The following is a 21,408-nucleotide window of genomic DNA, read 5'->3' on the forward strand; positions in this document are numbered from 1 at the left end:
ATACACATGATACATACTACTTTCTCTGCTATTTTCAAGCTTGCAATTTATAACCTTGGCCATAGTTTAGCAACAGCTGGGGGCACACTGGTTGGAAAACACTGATCAGGATGGGTTTAGCATTTAATTATTGTACATCCATAATATCCGGAGTAAATAAGCCTCATTGGCGTTGTGTCTGCGCTTGTACATCGGAGGCAGGATTTTACGCCTGTTGTATGTCTGTGCCATCCGTTGGCTCGGGGTTCCTCTCTTGAGTTATACCCGAGCATTATACCGCCACAACGTGTCACAGCTGCGTAGCAGATATGTGCTTCACTGGTAAAGCTGTAAGTGTCGCAGGTCGAGCAGCGGCATCCGAGTGGCGCGTTGAGCCCAGAGCTTTGATGGATGCTGCAGATATTTGTGCCTACATGCCTGGGGGAAATCACTTCTGAGTTATTGGCTTCTGCCAACTAGCAAAGGCGCTCGATAGATCTCCGCGTCCTGGCTGATTTGTTTAGAATAAAAGGTGTTCCGGATGAAACGCAGTAAATACTGTATTTTAATTCCGGGCTGTATATGGAGGTGGCGGCGCTGCATGCAGCAACATATACAAGATTAAGAGTAAAGAAGAGAACAGAACTGGTGGGGTGTGAGGATATATATATAGTGATCCCTCAACTTACAATGGTCTCAACATACAATAGTTTCAACATACAATGGTCTTTTCTGGACCATTGTAACTTGAAACCAGACTCAACATACAATGTACAGACAGTCCAGATCTGTGAACATGTCAGTGGCCGGAAGAACCGCCCAATTAGAATGGGCAATTTATGTATGCACTGACTGGTGTCTGGTAGTGCCCCCTACAGTACAGGGAGGTATTACATGTTCTGTACACTTTACCTGTATTACTGAAGTGTATACACTGGTGTCTGGTAGCGCCCCCTACAGTACAGGGAGGTATTACATGTTCTGTACTCTTTACCTGTATTACTGAAGTGTATGCACTGACTGGTGTCTGGTAGTGCCCCCTACAGTACAGGGAGGTATTACATGTTCTGTACTCTTTACCTGTATTACTGAAGTGTATGCACTGACTGGTGTCTGATAGCGCCCCCTACAGTACAGGGAGGTATTACATGTTCTGTGCTACTTTTAACCTATGCCATGGTTATCTGCTCCTTTGGACACCAAGTAAGGGCGGCTCATCTTACTTTTTTTTTTTTTTTAGGACATTTTGTGTACTTTACAGGACCCTGAAGAAGCTCTTGTCCTCTACATAGACCTGTGTTTCCCAACGAGGGCGCCTCCAGCTGTTGCAAAACTACAACTCCCAGCATGCCCGGACAGCCAAAGGCTGTCCAGGCATGCTGGGAGTTGTAGTTTTGCAACAGCTGGAGTCACCCTGATTGGAAACCACTGATTGAGAAAGTGATTTACAGCTCCCAGCAGATATTTCTTACTTTTATTTATATATATATATATATATATATATATATATATATATATATATATATATATATATAAGGATTTGCTTTATCTATATTAGTTATCTACTTATTTTTCTTTAATCCTCACTTTTTCCTATTTTTGGATGACATTTTAGGACTTCAGATTCAGGACCAATTACCAGGTTTCCATAGAGTTATGGTTTCAACATACAATGGTTGTCCTGGAACCAATTAATATTGTAACTTGAGGGACCACCATTTATATATATGTATATATATATATATATCTCGCCCGCTGCACCAAACTTTGCCAATGGTCTGGTTTAAAAAATACCATTAAAGGGGTACTCCACTGGAAAAAAAAAAAAATTTAATCAACTGGTGCCAGAAAGTTAAACAGATTTGTAAATTTCTTCTATTAAAAAATCTTAATCCTTCCTGTACTTATCAGCTGCTGCTATGATCCACAGGAAGTTCTTTTATTTTTGAATTTCTTTTCTGTCTGCTCTCTGCTGACACCTCTGTACATTTTAGGAACTGTCCAGAGCAGGAGAGGTTTACTATGGGGATTTGTTCCTACTCTGGACAGTTCCTGACATGGACAGAGGTGTCAGCAGAGAGCACTATGGTTAGACTGAAAGGAAATTCAAAAAGCCAATAACTTCTTGTGGAGCATACAGCTGCTGATAAGTACTTGAAGGATTAAGATTTTAATTTTTTTTATAGTAGTTGACATTAAATAGTAAAGAAAAATTGTCATAAATAATACAATAATAATAATGTCAAAAAAGAGGGAAAGAATACGAGAGAGAAAAAAAAGTACTGAAAAGGATTAATAATTTTTAATAGAAGTCATTTACAAATCTGTTTTAACTTTCTGGCACCAGTTGATTTAAAAAGAAAAAAAAAATGTTTTCCAGTGGCGTACCCCTTTAAGTTTTTATTAACTCTTATGTGTTTCCATAGTTACAGACTACAAACAAACTGTGTAGTCTGACTCTTGAGTTATGTACAAGTCTTTTTAAAACAGAAAGTTGAACAGATTTGTAAATTACTTCTATTTAAAAATCTTAATCCTTCCAGTACTTATCAGCTGCTGTATTCTCCACAGGAAGTTCTATTTATTTCTGGAGTTCTTTTCAGTCTGACCACAATGCTCTCTGCTGACACTTCTGTCCGTGTCAGGAACTGTCCAGAGCAGGAGAGGTTTGCTTGTACTCTGGACAATTCCAGACATGGACAGAGGTGGCAGCAGAGAGCACTGTGGTCAGACTGGAAAGAACTACACATCTTCCTGTGGAGTCTACAGCAGCTGATGAGTACTGAAAGGATTAAGATTTTTTTTAAATAGAAATAATTTACAAATCTGTATAACTTTCTGCCACCAGTTGATTTTTAAAAAAGCGTATAGTACCCCTTTAAGAAGAGCAAATAATGTATTAAATGGCAACAGAATCGGACTACACGGGGGTTGTTTGTTGTCTGTTACCATGGGGACACAGGCACAAACAAGGTTTAAAGGGGTACTCCACTGCCCCAGCCAGGTGTGGGTTGCGAGGGTCATGATGTCACGCCAAGCCCCCTCAATAAAAGTCTAGGATAGGGGAAAAGATGTCTGACCCCCGCGATCTCCCTGCTGCACCCGGCCTTCGTTTAGAGCGTGCCGGAGGTTCGTGAGGTCACAACCCCTCCCATAGCCTTGCATTGAGGGGTCGTGGCCGTGACGACATGAGCGGGGCGTGACCGGAGCGTAGGCTTATGACGACACAGCCGCGCCCAGCCTGTAATGTCACGGCCACGCCCCCTCAATGCAAGTCTAAGGGAGGGGGCGTGGCCGTGACATCATGAGTGGGGCGTGACATCACGAGCCTCCACCCCACATCGCCAATCATCCGGCATGGAGCGAAGTTCACTCCGTGCACTGGATGTCTGGGGTGCCGCAGTCGAGATCGTGGGGGTCCCCGGTTGTGGGATAAGATGTCTATGGGCGGAGTACCCCTTTAAAGGAGATCTCCAACGGAAAATTACTTATGGGAGATCAAGGACCCCCCCCCCCCCCCCTCCACTTAGTGTTTGGTAGGATCTCTTAGTATCCTAACTCCTCCTTATTGCAGAGATGTTAACGTTTCCTGGGAAAAAAAGAAAAAACAGTAAAAAAAACAACAAAAACAACAACAAAAAAAAAGCATCTTGAATGTTCTATTTGTACTGAGGACAGATGAGGGCACTCCGCAGCCCGGCCCCGGTCCGCCAGCACTTTACTTCTACCTAGAGACACCTTCTCTCATCTCTTTCTATTTTCTTGCAGCTTCTTTGAACTGGAAAGCAGCGGCTTAAGGGATGAAATAAGATACCACTACAGATTTAATGGGAAGTCCAGGACGGAAGCTTTTCCCTACCGGCTGGCGGATGGGCAATGGCACAAGATCGCTCTGACAGTCAGTGGCAACCATGTCCTCATCCACGTGGACTGCAACAAGTAAGGAGGGGGTCTCCTATTTTTGTATACTATGTATAATACAGAATATAACTCAGGATCAGTACAGGATAAGTAATGTAATGTATGTACACAGTGACCTCACCAGCAGAATAGTGAGTACAGCTCTGGAGTATAATACAGGATATAACTCAGGATCAGTACAGGATAAGTAATGTAATGTATGTACACAGTGATCTCACCAGCAGAATAGTGAGTACAGCTCTGGAGTATAATACAGGATATAACTCAGGATCAGTACAGGATAAGTAATGTAATGTATGTACACAGTGATCTCACCAGCAGAATAGTGAGTACAGCTCTGGAGTATAATACATGATATAACTCAGGATCAGTACAGGATAAGTAATGTAATGTATGTACACAGTGACCTCACCAGCAGAATAGTGAGTACAGATCTGGAGTATAATACAGGATATAACTCAGGATCAGTACAGGATAAGTAATGTAATGTATGTACACAGTGACCTCACCAGCAGAATAGTGAGTACAGATCTGGAGTATAATACAGGATATAACTCAGGATCAGTACAGGATAAGTAATGTAATGTATGTACACAGTGACCTCACCAGCAGAATAGTGAGTACAGCTCTGGAGTATAATACAGGATATAACTCAGGATCAGTACAGGATAAGTAATGTAATGTATGTACACAGTGACCTCACCAGCAGAATAGTGAGTACAGCTCTGGGGTATAATACAGGATATAACTCAGGATCATTACAGGATAAGTAATGTAATGTATGTACACAGTGACCTCACCAGCAGAATAGTGAGTACAGCTCTGGAGTATAATACAGGATATAACTCAGGATCAGTACAGGATAAGTAATGTAATGTATATAATCAGTGACCTCACCAGCAGAATAGTGAGTACAGCTCTGGGGTATAATACAGGATATAACTCAGGATCAGTACAGGATAAGTAATGTAATGTATGTACACAGTGACCTCACCAGCAGAATAGTGAGTACAGCTCTGGGGTATAATACAGGATATAACTCAGGATCATTACAGGATAAGTAATGTAATGTATGTACACAGTGACCTCACCAGCAGAATAGTGAGTACAGCTCTGGAGTATAATACAGGATATAACTCAGGATCAGTACAGGATAAGTAATGTAATGTATATAATCAGTGACCTCACCAGCAGAATAGTGAGTACAGCTCTGGGGTATAATACAGGATATAACTCAGGATCAGTACAGGATAAGTAATGTAATGTATGTACACAGTGACCTCACCAGCAGAATAGTGAGTACAGCTCTGGAGTATAATACAGGATATAACTCAGGATCAGTACAGTATAAGTAGTGTAATGTATGTACACAGTGACCTCACCAGCAGAATAGTGAGTACAGCTCTGGAGTATAATACAGGATATAACTCAGGATCAGTACAGGATAAGTAATGTAATGTATGTACACAGTGACCTCACCAGCAGAATAGTGAGTACAGCTCTGGAGTATAATACAGGATATAACTCAGGATCAGTACAGGATAAGTAATGTAATGTATGTACACAGTGACCTCACCAGCAGAATAGTGAGTACAGCTCTGGAGTATAATACAGGATATAACTCAGGATCAGTACAGGATAAGTAATGTAATGTATGTACACAGTGACCTCACCAGCAGAATAGTGAGTACAGCTCTGGGGTATAATACAGGATATAACTCAGGATCAGTACAGGATAAGTAATGTAATGTATGTACACAGTGACCTCACCAGCAGAATAGTGAGTACAGCTCTGGGGTATAATACAGGATATAACTCAGGATCAGTACAGGATAAGTAATGTAATGTATATAATCAGTGACCTCACCAGCAGAATAGTGAGTACAGCTCTGGTGTATAATACAGGATATAACTCAGGATCAGTACAGGATAAGTAATGTAATGTATGTACACAGTGACCTCACCAGCAGAATAGTGAGTACAGCTCTGGAGTATAATACAGGATATAACTCAGGATCAGTACAGGATAAGTAATGTAATGTATGTACACAGTGACCTCACCAGCAGAATAGTGAGTACAGCTCTGGGGTATAATACAGGATATAACTCAGGATCAGTACAGGATAAGTAATGTATGTACACAGTGATCTCACCAGCAGAATAGTGAGTACAGCTCTGGAGTATAATACAGGATATAACTCAGGATCAGTACAGGATAAGTAGGTAGACAGGATTTGTTTGTTGTGCGGATGCTTCCTCTGAACATTGTCGCGCTCGCCTTTTATTTGCGGCATTGTGTTTGAAGTACAGAAGTAAAGCTTTGCACTTTTATCAAGCCAGGAAATCTCCAGTCGAATATAAAGCTTCGTGTTTTATTCGTACGACTGCTTGAATTTATTCCGTTCTCTTGCGTTCTCCCTAAGTGCTTAAGTAGTTCGCTCTGTTTTCTCTAAGCTTTAAATGTCGACCTTTCCACATCTGAAGGAAATAGAAATCTGCATTATTTTCGTGCCGTCCCTGCGACAAATCCCCCGGCTCATTTAGTAAAATGTAATAAGCGCACGATCTCCGCAACAATTATCTGTTCTTAAACTATAAATAATAGACAGCGGCCCCCGATTCTCCGAAGCGTCATGTCAAGTGTATTAGAGGCTACAGATGTGGCCCCTGAACCGCGCCGCGCACGCTCACCATCGCCGGCATCATTAAAGCTGGAATTTTTATTTCCCGCATGTTTTAATTTAATGCATTTAACTAATAAATGCTCAGATCTTACTGCCGAGCTTGTGGCATTGCTATAGTCTGCAGCCCGCGGAAATGTCTTGAGGCCCTTGTACAGTATATTCTCTCATGTTCCTCCCTAGAGAAGATGGGTGAGAACTGGGGACTTCTGTTCATAATATGGATATGCTATGAATTTCTTGAGCAGAGGATATCCTGTAAACCATTACTGCCTGTGTGTATGTATATATATATATATATATATATATATATATATATATATATATATATAAAAATATGTGTTCCCACTTAAAGGGGTACTCCGCCCCTAGACATCTTATCCCCTATCCAAAGGATAGGGGATAAGATGTTTGATCGCTGGGGTCCAGCCACTGGAGACCCCCACGAACTTGGCGGTGGCACCCCAGACATCCGGTGCACAGAGCAAACTTCTCTCTATACCGGATGACTGCCGATACCGGGCGGAGGCTCGAGATGTCACGGTTACGCTCCACTCTTGACGTCACAGCCATGCCCCCTCAATGCAAGTCTATGGGAGGGGGCGTGACGGCCGTCACGCCCCCTCCCATAGACTTGCATTGAGGGGGCCTGGCCGTGATTTCACGAACCTCCGGCGCTGCACCCAACGCTCTAAACGTACAGCAGTGAGATCGCAGGGGGCTCAAGTGGCTGGACTCCCGCGATCCAAAGGATAGGCGATAAGATGTCTAGTGGCGGAGTACCCCTTTAACGTCTGAACAGCTGGAGATACTTTGGACTCCCGGTACATTTCCTGATAAAGTTAATCTCAGGCTGTGGAGATTGCCTGGGAGTTTTAAACATCCTGCATCCCAATGTGATGGTAAAGAATGATTTAACTGTCCAGCAGGCAGGTGCAGAGAATAGTCAGTGGCGGGGCATGGAGAGGGGATGGGACAGAGATGGGGGACAACATTTATTTTGGTCTGAGAGAAGGGGGGCGAGAAGACATCAGTGCAGGGGCAGGGAGAGCGCATGACAGCGCTGGAGTGCAGGCCTATCACTGCTGGGGATCCAGGAGCCTGGTAAAACTCAAAGGCACGCAGTACACAATGCAGGGCTTAAAGTACCCTCCCAGCCTTCCCAGTCTCCTGAAGAGATTGTGTCTGGTGAAAAAGGTTGAGTCTGATATTGCGACTCAGATCCATTGAAGTGAATTGTGACTAAGCTGCAGTACTACACACAACCTGTGGACAAGAGTGGTGCTGTTTTTTTCACACACACAATTTTTTTTCTTCTAATACTGTACAAGACTTTTAATAGCAAACAACTTGCATAAATGACAATGCCCCAATACACATTTCACTTCGGCTTCATCAGGGGGTTGTTTTCTACCTGTCGAATGACTGGCTAGAGGTCGCATGAATAGATGAGTTAGAAAGGTAGGTGACAACCCCTGACAAAGTGGACGTGAAACCTTGGGGCATGTGGTCAACTCCTAGGCATATGTTTTGAGTCTGTCTGGTTGGTATTACATCAATGCGGTAAAGTTTTGGCATCTGGCAGTCGCCAATCTATTGGTTAATTGTGGATGTTACCAGCCCCCGGCTTTAGTATTGGAAAGAATGAAGAATTGCGCCATAGATTGTCAGGACGGGGACACAGCTGACACGCTGGATCGGAGACAGAATTGATTAAATGGAGAAGTTAATCTGATTAACATTACGCCGAGCTGCTTACACAACAAGGTTACGGAATGACGGCCGCCTCTGCCGCATCTAGCGTAGCAGTGCTGTGTATGCCAGAGGTGCATTATGTGTATCCAGGGTGTGAGCCGTGTTCTCCTTTTATAAGACCTTCTTTGTGTGTGTGTGGAGATAAGCGGCGCCCGGACTGACAGACGCTTATCTCTCCTACCATGTTTCCTAATCATTCATTCCTCCATTATAAGGCTTATAATCCTTTTAATAATCTTTTACACACAGTAATATCATCAGTACAACAACCCCAAGGAATTCTGCAGAACAAAAAAAATATAATAATAACAATAGAAGTCCTCTTTATTAGTGATGAGCGGCAGGGGCCATGTTCGAATTTGTGATATTTCGTGAATATATGGCCGAATATTCGTCCAATGTTCGCAAAATTCACATATTCGCTATGTTCGTTCTTTTTTTTCCGAAAATTCATAATGAAATTCGAATAATACGCATGCGCAATTATATCTTCCATCTAAAAGAAGGGAGGTATCAGTGTCCAGTCTGGAAGTGCTGATATTGGCATAAATATTTGCATAAAAATTAGCATAAAAAATGAATATTTGTCATTGCGAATATACACCACTATATTCTAAATATAAGCGAAATCGTGAAGTGTCAATATATGCATAAATATTTGCATAAAAATTAGCATAAAAAATGAATATTTGTCATTACGAATATATACCACTATATTCTAAATATTTGCGAAATCGCAAAGTGCCGATATTCGCGGTAAAAATTCGCATTTCGAATATTCACGCTCAACACTGATCTTTAGGAGTATCAATTGCATTAAATAAAAATAATTAAATGATTCAAAAATCGCCCCACCAAGGGGCATTTAGATGCAATACCTAAAAACCACCAAGAATAGATAGAGGAGTAATACGAACCAAAAGTACTCAAGAGAGGGGTCTATGGGGAATATTAAAGGGGTACTCCGGTGAATTTTTTTTTTTTTAAATCAACTGGTGCCAGAAAGTTAAACAGATTTGTAAATGACTTCTATAAAAAAAAATATTGATCCTTCCAGTACTTTTTAGCAGTTGTATGCTGCAGAGGAAATTCTTTTCTTTTTGAATTTCTTTTTTTTCTCTTGACCACAGTGCTCTCTGCTGACACCTGATGCCCGTCTCAGGAACTGTCCAGAGCAGGAGAAAATCCCCATAGCAAACCTATGCTGCTCTGGACAGGACCTGATACGGGCGTCAGGTGTCAGCAGAGAGCACTGTGGTCAAGACAAAAAAATAAATTCAAAAAGAAAAGAATTTCCTCTGCAGCATATAGCTGCTAAAAGGTACTGGAAGGGTAAAGATTTTTTTTTTAATAGAAGTAATTTAAAAACCTGTTTTAACTTTCTGGCACCAGTTGATTTAAAAAAAAAAAAAAAAAAAGTTTTCCACTGGAGTACCCCTTTAAGTGCCCCAACGTGTTTTTCCACTTCTGCATCATCAGGAATTGTCTCCTACTGGTGTAACCCACCTATTTATGCAACCTCTAGCCCAGTGTTTTCCAAACAGTGTGTCTGCAGCTGTTGCAAAACTACAACTCCCAGCATGCCCGGACAGCCAAAGGCTGTCCGGGCATGCTGGGAATTGTAGTTTTGCAACAGCTGCAGACACTGTATGAAAAACACTTCTTTAGCAAGTCATTAGACGGGTAGGAATCACCCCCTGATAAAGTAAAAGGTGCGTCGGGGAATGTGGTCTCCTACTAGACAGCTGTATTAAGTTTAGTAGAAAATACCACCCAAACGGACTCAAGAATGGTGCTTAGGAGGGGACCACATGCCTCAATGTTACACTTCCGATTAATCACGGGGTGTCTCCTACCTGTGTTACCTACCTATTTATGCAACCTCTAGCCAGTCATTCGACAGATAGGAAATACCCCCTGATGAAGCAGATGTGAAATGTGCGCTGTGACACATGATCTTTTCCTAGGCACCTAGAAGTATAATACCAACAAAACAGACTCAAGACAGGTGCCTAGGAGCTGACTACATACCCCAATGTTTCACATTTACTTTATCAGGGGGTCTCCTACCCGTCTTACCTACCTATTTATGCGACTTTTAGCCAATCATTCGACAGCTAGGAAACAACCCCTGAAGAAGCAGAAGTTCCCTCCCATAGACTTGCATTAAAGGGGGTTATCCAGGGAAAAACTTTTTTTCGTATATTAACTGGCTCCAGAAAGTTAAACAGATTTGTAAATTACTGCTATTAAAAAATCTTAACCCCTTAAGGACTCAGGGTTTTTCCGTTTTTGCACTTTCGTTTTTTCCTCCTTACCTTTTAAAAATCATAACCCTTTCAATTTTCCACCTAAAAATCCATATTATGGCTTATTTTTTGCGTCGACAATTCTACTTTGCAGTGACATTAGTCATTTTACCCAAAAATGCACGGTGAAACGGAAAAAAAAATCATTGTGCAACAAAATCGAAAAAAAAAACGCCATTTTGTAACTTTTGGGGGCTTTCGTTTCTACGCAGTGCATATTTCGGTAAAAATTACACCTTATCATTATTCTGTAGGTCCATACGGTTACAATGATCCCCTACTTATATAGGTTTGATTTTGTCGCACTTCTGGAAAAAATCATAACTAAATGCAGGAAAATGTATACGTTTAAAAATGTCATCTTCTGACCCCTATAACTTTTTTATTTTTCCATGTACGGGGCGGTATGAGGACTCATTTTTTGCGCCGTGATCTGAAGTTTTTATCGGTGTGATTTTTGTTTTGATCGGACTTTTTGATCACTTTTTATTCATTTTTTAATGTTATAAAAAGTGACCAAAATACGCTTTTTTGGAATTTGGAATTTTTTTGTGCATACACCATTATCTGTGCGGTTTAATTGATGATATATTTTTATAGTTCGGACATTTACGCACGCGGTGATACCACATATGTTTATTTATTTTTTTACACTGTTTTATTTTTTTTATGGAAAAAGGGGGGTGATTCAAACTTTTATTAGGGAAGGGGTTAAATGACCTTTATTAACACTTTTTTTTACATTTTTTTTGCAGTGTTATAGGTCCCATAGGGAGCTATAACACTGCACACACTGATCTCTTATACTGATCATTGTTATCCCATAGGGACCTATAACACTGCACACACTGATCTCCTATGCTGATCACTGGCGTGTATTAACACGCCTGTGATCAGTGTTATCGGCGCTTGACTCCTCCTGCCTGGATCTCAGGCACGGAGCAGTCATTCGCCGATCGGACACCGAGGAGGCAGGTAAGGGCCCTCCCGGTGTCCGGTCAGCTGTTCGGGACGCCGCGATTTCACCGCGGCGGTACCGAACAGCCCGACTGAGCAGCCTGGTCACTTTCACTTTAGAAGCGGCGGTCAGCTTTGACCACCGCTTCTAAAGGGTTAATACCGCACATCGCCGCGATCGGCGATGTGTGGTATTAGCCGCGGGTCCCGGCCGTTGATGAGCGCCGAGACCGACGCGATATGATGCGGGATCACGGCGCGATCCCGCTTCATATCGCGGGAGCCGGCGCAGGACGTAAATATACGTCCTGCGTCGTTAAGGGGTTAATCCTTTCAGTACTTATGAGCTTCTGAAGTTGAGTTGTTCTTTTCTGTCTAAGTGCTCTCTGATGACACGTATCTCGGGAACCGCCCAGTTTAGAAGCAAATCCCCATAGCAAACCTCTTCTACTCTGTGCAGTTCCCGAGACAAGCAGAGATGTCAGCAGAGAGCACTATTGCCAGACAGAAAACAGCAACTCAACTTCAGCAGCTGATAATTATTGAAAGGATTAAGATTTTTTAATAGAAGTAATTTACAAATCTTAAAAATAAGGTGCAGCTCACAACAGAAGGACCGAGGCAGTTAAAGCTAAAGCCGGACCCCACCGGCAACCCCTCAGGAAGGGGTCGGAGGTCTTTGTTTCCCAGTACCCCGAAACGCGTTTAGAAATCTGGCACTATTCACACAGTTACCATCAGTGTCCATCTGCAAATATCTTGGCAACAGAGGAGTTAAATCTGTCCTACTCCGCCCTGCCTGGCTGTAACCTTACCATCTACTGCATCGCATAGCCTCATCTCCTGCTTCCACGTGGGACGCCAATCCAGGACCTTCCACCGCTCCCGGCGTACCACCACCATCAGACCCGTTGTCGCACCCGAGCCGACTGACACTCCTGCCGGAGTGCCAGACTAGTGCCGTCTGTGCTAAGCCGGTCAGCGAACGAGGTCCCCAGCACTGAAACTGCTGCATGCTCCCCCGCTATCGGAGCTTACGGTACGCAACATCTATTTGCGCCCCCCTGCCAACGGGGCTGCTAAGGGAGACATACCAACCTGTGCCCCCTTCTACTCATTGGGGCACATGAGGAACACAAGGCTGCGACTCCTCTATTACAACAGATCAAGCCAGAAGCAGTGGTGAGAGATACTCTGTATCATCCATTCATCAACTTTTTTATAAATTTTTTTATTGACTTTGTTACAATCATTTTGCCACAAATCCAAACACCTTTCACGGAATTATTTGTATTTTTATTTTATTTTTGATCTGCAGATTTATGGACTCATTTGAATATTAATTTATTCATATATTTTTTTAATTTTTGATATCTCACTAGGGCCCAGTGAGATTTTCACTAGATAAATGCCAGCGTAATGTGACATTTTGTTACTGTTTTATTTATTTATATATTACATTTTATATTTTATAATCTGAATTAAAAACAATTTTTGAATAAACGCTGTTATATCTATCTTTGCCCACACCATTATGCACCATTGGTGAGGTCCTAGAGGCATAAACTATAGGTTTTCATTAATTTACAAATCTGTTTAACTTTCTGGAGCCAGTTGATATAAAAAAAAAAAAAAGTTTTTTCCCTGGAATACCCCTTTAAGGTGCCCTGGTGTGACATCACGGCCCCCGCTGCCCGAACCCAGCGTTCGGAACTGAGCGTTCTGAACACTGGGCCAGTGGAGTACTCCTTTAACCGGCATTGATTACGGATTATCAATTTATTCTGGATTATACTGCCGTATTAGAGGAATTTCTCCATAATAAATTATTCGGGGGGCATGACGTTTCCCCGATCAGATTGCGGTGTTTTTGGAGCGGGGGAGGTGACTGCGGGCGTTGCGCTCCTCCAGCTGTCTGCAGACATAATGGACACGGCGAGCGTCTTACCGGAGTAATGGATGTGTTGTGATGGGAACATAGACCACCTGCGCACATTTACATTATTGCACCAACCTGCGAATTTGACAGATATTTATTGCTGCTTGACATTTAAGGAAGACACAATATAAAACATTGGCGCTGAACAGGCGGAACATTATTCAGCTCCATTTAACTTTGTTGCCCGGAGCCCATCGCCGCGCTTTGTAAAACTGTCCAACTTTGGGGGAAAAATGCTGCAATTTATATGTCAATTATGTAATAAAATTCAGAAAGGATCTCCGATTATGATTGGACTGTATAATGTAAAAGTCATGCAAAATATTTACAGTGCGGTATTACAACGCCGCCTGAACCTGACCGGAGAGAAGAATACCGTATTCACCCATCTTATCATAGATCCTGGACAATGAATCATTAAATAAGATGGATCGGAACGTCTAGGACTGCAACATCCTGTGTAATATAAGGAAGAACAGTCTGATATACATATTCTTGTATATAGGAGCAGTATTATAGTAGTTATATTCTTGTATATAGGAGCAGTATTATAGTAGTTATATTCTTGTATATAGTAGCAGTATTATAGTAGTTATATTCTTGTATATAGGAGGCAGTATTATAGTAGTTATATTCTTGTTTATAGGGGCAGTATTATTGTAGTTATATTCTTGTATATAGGACCAGTATTATAGTAGTTATATTCTTGTATATAGGAGGCAGTATTATCGTAGTTATATTCTTGTATATAGGAGCAGTATTATAGTAGTTATATTCTTGTATATAGGAGGCAGTATTATAGTAGTTATATTCTTGTATATAGGAGGCAGTATTATAGTAGTTATATTCTTGTATATAGGAGCAGTATTATAGTAGTTATATTCTTGTATATAGGAGCAGTATTATAGTAGTTATATTCTTGTATATAGGAGCAGTATTATAGTAGTTATATTCTTGTATATAGGGGGCAGTATTATAGTAGTTATATTCTTGTATATAGGGGGCAGTATTATAGTAGTTATATTCTTGTATATAGGGGGCAGTATTGTAGTAGTTATATTCTTGTATATAGGGGGCAGTATTGTAGTAGTTATATTCTTGTATATAGGGGGCAGTATTATAGTAGTTATATTCTTGTATATAGGGGGCAGTATTATAGTAGTTATTTTCTTGTATATATAGGGGGCAGTATTATAGTAGTTATATTCTTGTATATAGGAGCAGTATTATAGTAGTTATATTCGTGTATATAACAGTATTATAGTAGTTATATTCTTGTATATAGGAGCAGTATTATAGTAGTTATATTCTTGTATATAGGAGCAGTAATATATTAGTTATATTCTTGTATATAGGAGCAGTATTTTAGTAGATATATTCTTGTATATAGGAGCAGTATTATAGTAGTTATATTCTTGTACATAGGAGCAGTATTTTAGTAGATATATTCTTGTATATAGGAGCAGTATTATAGTAGTTATATTCTTGTATATAGGAGCAGTATTATAGTAGTTATATTCTTGTATATAGGAGCAGTATTATAGTAGTTATATTCTTGTATATAGGAACAGTAATATAGTAGTTATATTCTTGTATATAGGAGCAGTATTATAGTAGTTATATTCTTGTACATAGGAGCAGTATTTTAGTAGATATATTCTTGTATATAGGAGCAGTATTATAGTAGTTATATTCTTGTATATAGGAGCAGTATTATAGTAGTTATATTCTTGTATATAGGAGCAGTATTATAGTAGTTATATTCTTGTATATAGGAGCAGTATTATAGTAGTTATATTCTTGTATATAGGAACAGTAATATAGTAGTTATATTCTTGTATATAGGAGCAGTATTATAGTAGTTATATTCTTGTACATAGGAGCAGTATTTTAGTAGATATATTCTTGTATATAGGAGCAGTATTATAGTAGTTATATTCTTGTATATAGGAGCAGTATTATAGTAGTTATATTCTTGTATATAGGAGCAGTATTATAGTAATTATATTCTTGTATATATTGGAGCAGTATAATAGTAGATATATTCTTGTATATAGGAGCAGTATTATAGTAGTTATATTCTTGTATATAGGAGCAGTATTATAGTAGTTATATTCTTGTATATAGGAGCAGTATTATAGTAGTTATATTCTTGTATATAGGAGCAGTATTATAGTAGATATATTCTTGTATATAGGAGCAGTATTATAGTAGTTATATTCTTGTATATAGGAGCAGTATTATAGTAGTTATATTCTTGTATATAGGAGCAGTATTATAGTAGTTATATTCTTGTACATAGGAGCAGTATTATAGTAGTTATATTCTTGTATATAGGAGCAGTATTATAGTAGTTATATTCTTGTATATAGGAGCAGTATTATAGGAGATATATTCTTGTATATAGGAGCAGTATTATAGTAGTTATATTCTTGTATATAGGAGCAGTATTATAGTAGTTATATTCTTGTATATAGGAGCAGTATTATAGTAATTATATTCTTGTTTATATGAGCAGTATTATAGTAGTTATATTCTTGTATATGGGTGCAGTATTATAGTAGTTATATTATTGTACATAGGAGCAGTATTATAGTAGTTATATTCTTGTACATAGGAGCAGTATTATAGTAATTATATTCTTGTATATAGGAGCAGTATTATAGTAGTAATATTCTTGTATATAGGAGCAGTATTATAGTAGTTATATTCTTGTATATAGGAGCAGTATTATAGTAGTTATGTTCTTGTATATAGTAGCAGTATTATAGTAGTTATATTCTTGTATATAGGAGCAGTGTTATAGTAGTTATATTCTTGTATATAGGAGCAGTATTATAGTAGTTATATTCTTGTATATAGGAGGCAGTATTATAGTAGTTATATTCTTGTATATAGGAGCAGTATTATAGTAGTTATATTCTTGTATATAGGAGCAGTATTATGGTAGTTATATTCTTGTATATAGGGGCAGTATTATAGTAGTTATATTCTTGTATATAGGGGCAGTATTATAGTAGTTATATTGTATATAGGAGGCAGTATTATAGTAGTTATATTCTTGTATATAGGAGCAGTATTATAGTAGTTATATTCTTGTATATAGGAGGCAGTATTATAGTAGTTATATTCTTGTATATAGGGGCAGTATTATAGTAGTTATATTCTTGTATATAGGAGGCAGTATTATAGTAGTTATATTCTTGTATATATGTGCAGTATTATAGTAGTTATATTCTTGTATATAGGAGCAGTATTATAGTAGTTATATTCTTGTATATAGGGGGCAGTATTATAGTAGTTATGTTCTTGTATATAGGAGCAGTATTATAGTAGTTATATTGTTGTACATATGAGGCAGTATTATATCAGTTATATCCTTGTACATGGGTGACAGTACTATAGTAAAGAATGATGATGGAAGATAAGTTTATGCTCTTGATATATTGTTACTCACAGTAAGAGATAAGGTCAATTTTTGTTATTTTGATACCTCCTTTGTCATCCTCCATCTTCAGCTCTTTGCCGGAATGTAATTGTATAGGGCTGTGATTACGCCATTGGGCCCCTATTTGTCACCCAGCAGATGTGTTCATCACTTCATTCTTATATTTATTATGTTCTCTCTTTGCTCTTGTGTTACTTATGTGCCACCCTCTTCCATCCGTCAGATGCCGAGTGGCAGTTGCCATGGCAACCTTTCATCAGTCACCTATTGTCGCCATTACTATAGTGCCAGAAATCAAAATAATAGAAAAATGAACTTTAATAAAGTCCCTGTGATGAAAGTTCAGTCATTGGTCTGGCGTTTCCTCTGCAGGGTTACCGAGGAATACAGATACTTCATAATCATCAAAACCTTATGGTTCATTGATTTAAAAAAATAAATAAATAAATAAATAAATAAAAATCATCAAACCTGGACTAGAGAAAATAAAATGTGAGCTAATGCACCCTATCAGCCATTCAAGCATATTATTATTATTTTTTTTATATTTAATGACTTTTTTTTTTTTTTTATTTGTTATCCGACACACAGAATAAGGGAGGGGGCCGGGTATATAATTTACTATTTTATTGTCATTTGTTGTTATGTACCGTATATACTCGAGTATAAGCCGAGTTTTTCAGCACGATTTTTCGTGCTGAAAACACCCCCCTCGGCTTATACTCGAGTGAACTCCCCCACCCGCAGTGGTCTTCAACCTGCGGACTTCCAGAGGTTTCAAAACTACAACTCCCAGCAAGCCAGGGCAGCCATCGGCTGTCCGGGCTTGCTGGGAGTTGTAGTTTTGAAACCTCCGGAGGTCCGCAGGTTGAAGACCACTGCGGCCTTCAACATCATCCAGCCCCCTCTCACCCCCTTTAGTTCTGAGTACTCACCTCCGCTCGGCGCTGGTCCGGTCCTGCAGGGCTGTCCGGTAAGGAGGTGGTCCGGTGAGGAGGTGGTCCGGGCTGCTATCTTCACCGGGGAGGCCTCTTCTAAGCGCTTCGGGCCCGGCCTCAGAATAGTCACGTTGCCTTGACAACGACGCAGATACGTCGTTGTCAAGGCAACGGCACTATTCCGGGCCGGAAGCGCGGAGAAGAGGCGCCCCCGGTGAAGATAGCAGCCCGGACCACCTCCTCACCGGACCACCTCCTTACCGGACAGCCCTGCAGGACCGGACCAGCGCCGAGCGGAGGTGAGTACTCAGAACTAAAGGGGGTGAGAGGGGGCTGGATGATGTTGAAGGCCGCAGTGGTCTTCAACCTGCGGACCTCCGGAGGTTTCAAAACTACAACTCCCAGCAAGCCCGGACAGCCGATGGCTGCCCGGGCTTGCTGGGAGTTGTAGTTTTGAAACCTCTGGAGGTCCGCATGTTGAAGGCCGCAGTGGTCTTCAACCTGCGGACCTCCGGAGGTTTCAAAACTACAACTCCCAGCAAGCCCGGACAGCCGATGGCTGCCCGGGCTTGCTGGGAGTTGTAGTTTTGAAACCTCTGGAGGTCCGCATGTTGAAGGCCGCAGTGGTCTTCAACCTGCGGACCTCCGGAGGTTTCAAAACTACAACTCCCAGCAAGCCCGGACAGCCGATGGCTGCCCGGGCTTGCTGGGAGTTGTAGTTTTGAAACCTCTGGAGGTCCGCAGGTTGAAGACCACTGAGGGCGAATGATGAGAAGAGGATGATGAAGGGGGGTGGGGATGATGAAGGGGGGGGGTGTGGGATGATTACAAGGGGATGATGAAGGGGGGATGTGTGGGATGATAAGGGGATGTGTGGGATGATGACAAGGGGATGATGAAGGGGGGATGTGTGGGATGATGACAAGGGGATGATGAAGGGGGGGATGTGTGGGATAAGGGGATGTGTGGGATGATGACAAGGGGATGATGAAGGGGGGATGTGTGGGATAAGGGGATGTGTGGGATGATGACAAGGGGATGATGAAGGGGGGATGTGTGGGATGATGACAAGGGGATGATGAAGGGGGGATGTGTGGGATGATAAGGGGATGTGTGGGATGATGACAAGGGGATGATGAAGGGGGGATGTGTGGGATGATAAGGGGATGTGTGGGATGATGACAAGGGGATGATGAAGGGGGGATGTGTGGGATGATGACAAGGGGATGATGAGGATGTTAATGACGGGTCTGGATGATGACAGGGGGGGATGAGGTATTTCCCACCCTAGGCTTATACTCGAGTCAATAACTTTTCCTGGGATTTTGGGTTGAAATTAGGGGTCTCGGCTTATACTCGGGTCGGCTTATACTCGAGTATATACGGTACTTTTTTTTTGGGGTCTAAAGAACAATAAAAAGGTAATTAAAAAAAAATATATAACTTTGTGAAAAATTGCAGTAAAAGATGTTTCAAATTTTTGAAGACTTATATTGGGATTGGAATGTTTAAAGGGGTGCTCCGGTGAAAAACTATTTATTATTTTTTTAAATCAACTGGTACCATAATGTTAAACAGATTTGTTAATTTCTTCTATTTAAAAATCTTAACGCTTCCAGTACTTATCAGCTACTGTATGCTCCAGAGGAAGTTCTTTTCTTTTTAAATTTCTTTTCTGTCTGACCACAGTGCTCTCTGCCGACACCTCTGTCCATGTCAGGAACTGTCCAGAGTAAGAAAGGTTTGCTATGTGGATTTGCTCCTGCTCTGGACAGTTCCTGACATGAACAGAGGTGTCAGCAGATAATACATGCATGGAGAATACAGCTTCTTACTGGAAGGGTTAAGATTTTTAAATAGAAGTAATTTACTAATCTTAACGTTCTGGCACTAGTTGATTAAAAAAATATATATATATTTTCAGAGGAGTAATAATAATAATTAGTTATTATAACAAAAACAACAATAATATAATCATAATCATAATAATACCAACAATAATAACAGCAATATCAATAAATATAAAAAAATATATAAATTAATATTAATAAATATAAAAAATATCAATGAAATAATACAAAAATAGTATAATAATAAATATAAATAATTAATAATACAAATCTAAAAAATTATTATAATTATAATGATGATGCATAAAAATTATAAAAATATAAATAGTAATATTAATAGTAGTAGTAATTTTAATTATGCTTAAAAACAATAATAAAAATATGAACAATTATAATATTAATTATAAAAATGATGTTGCTTAAAATTAATAATAAAAAAATATTGCAATTCCTTGCTTAGCCATACGGAGTGCTGTAGTGAAACCCCTTCATTCAAACCTACAATAGTGACATCTAGTGTTGGGAATTTTTATTGCAGTCCCCAAATAACCACAAATATCGTTTCAATGAAAAAAGCAATAAGCTCCTTCTTTTAGATGCCTCTTTTTATGTGCATGCTATCTCAGTGTTTCTGTTTAATGCAACGCTCTGTCTTCTACCTCATAAAATAGCATTATTGTGAACAGCGTGCCTTGTAGAGAACTGTGCCACCTCCCACGACATCCTGGCATTGCCATAATCTGTATTCCAGTCCTCTGGAGCATATGCATCAATAGCTCTCAGCGGCCCTGGAGGGCATGTTGTATTATGAACAGACCGAATAATGCATGTTGTTTACGCTCACAGAGCCAGAACTTTCTGATGTTTCTTTATTACGCTCTATTCCCAATTTGCGCTTTTACAAACCAGGTTAAACTTTTCCCTTTGTCGGGATGACAGCTCAGATTGTGTCGTCGTTTTGGCTGAGAACTTATGGCTGGAATAACTTTCCTGTAGATGTCAGATGTCGGCTTCTTTCTGTCTCCGGTGACGCTGCCCTCGGCTTCATGGGAAGATTCTTCATAGGAAGAGACAACTTCATCCTTTTCTGTATTCTGTCATTTTGGGGACATTTTTTGCACTTGAACAGCCTTGGCCTGTAATTGCAGAGTGTCCTGGGGAGCTGCATTTTCTATCACCCCCGAATTGCACATTTTTTCTCCCCCTCTGTTAAAAAAAGAAAAACAACTCTGGAAAGTTAATTAATGGCCTGCACTAATAATTGCCACCACTAGATGACACTATAGAGTTTTGCTCTATAAAGAGAATGCTTATTCCTATAGCACACCATATGGGCAGTTAAGGTATTGCAATTGGTAAAAAAAAAATCCCGTTAGTTGATGATTTCTCATCACATGTGTATTTTCTATATTCACCATATCTTACGACTCTGACTCCTGTGTGGCCCCTCTCAGACACCATGACCTCATTGCCACTTCTTTTCTTATGCATTCCCCTTAACGGCACCCCTGGCCTTAATTAGTATGGCACTGTCCAACAGGACAGTGTAGACCAGTCCAGGAGAGCCCCTTTAAAAGGGTACTCCGCCCCTAGACATCTTATTCCCTATCATAGGGTATAAGATGTCTGAT

At 40.2% G+C, this 21,408-nt stretch overlaps 1 protein-coding gene across 3 annotated transcripts in view; it reads left to right on the plus strand.

Annotated features, from left to right (window-relative positions):
- Positions 1-21,408, plus strand: part of NELL1 (neural EGFL like 1) — a gene marked incomplete in the record, with an annotated part of 690,696 nt that overhangs the window by 192,967 nt on the left and 476,321 nt on the right. For all 3 annotated transcript variants that reach the window (XM_056527924.1, XM_056527922.1, XM_056527925.1), the window contains 1 exon segment: positions 3,748-3,918. In XM_056527924.1, coding sequence (XP_056383899.1) covers positions 3,748-3,918 — 171 coding nt within the window.

This window comes from Hyla sarda, chromosome 6 (assembly GCF_029499605.1).
Source record: "Hyla sarda isolate aHylSar1 chromosome 6, aHylSar1.hap1, whole genome shotgun sequence".
In the NCBI taxonomy this organism is placed as follows: Eukaryota; Metazoa; Chordata; class Amphibia; order Anura; family Hylidae; genus Hyla; species Hyla sarda.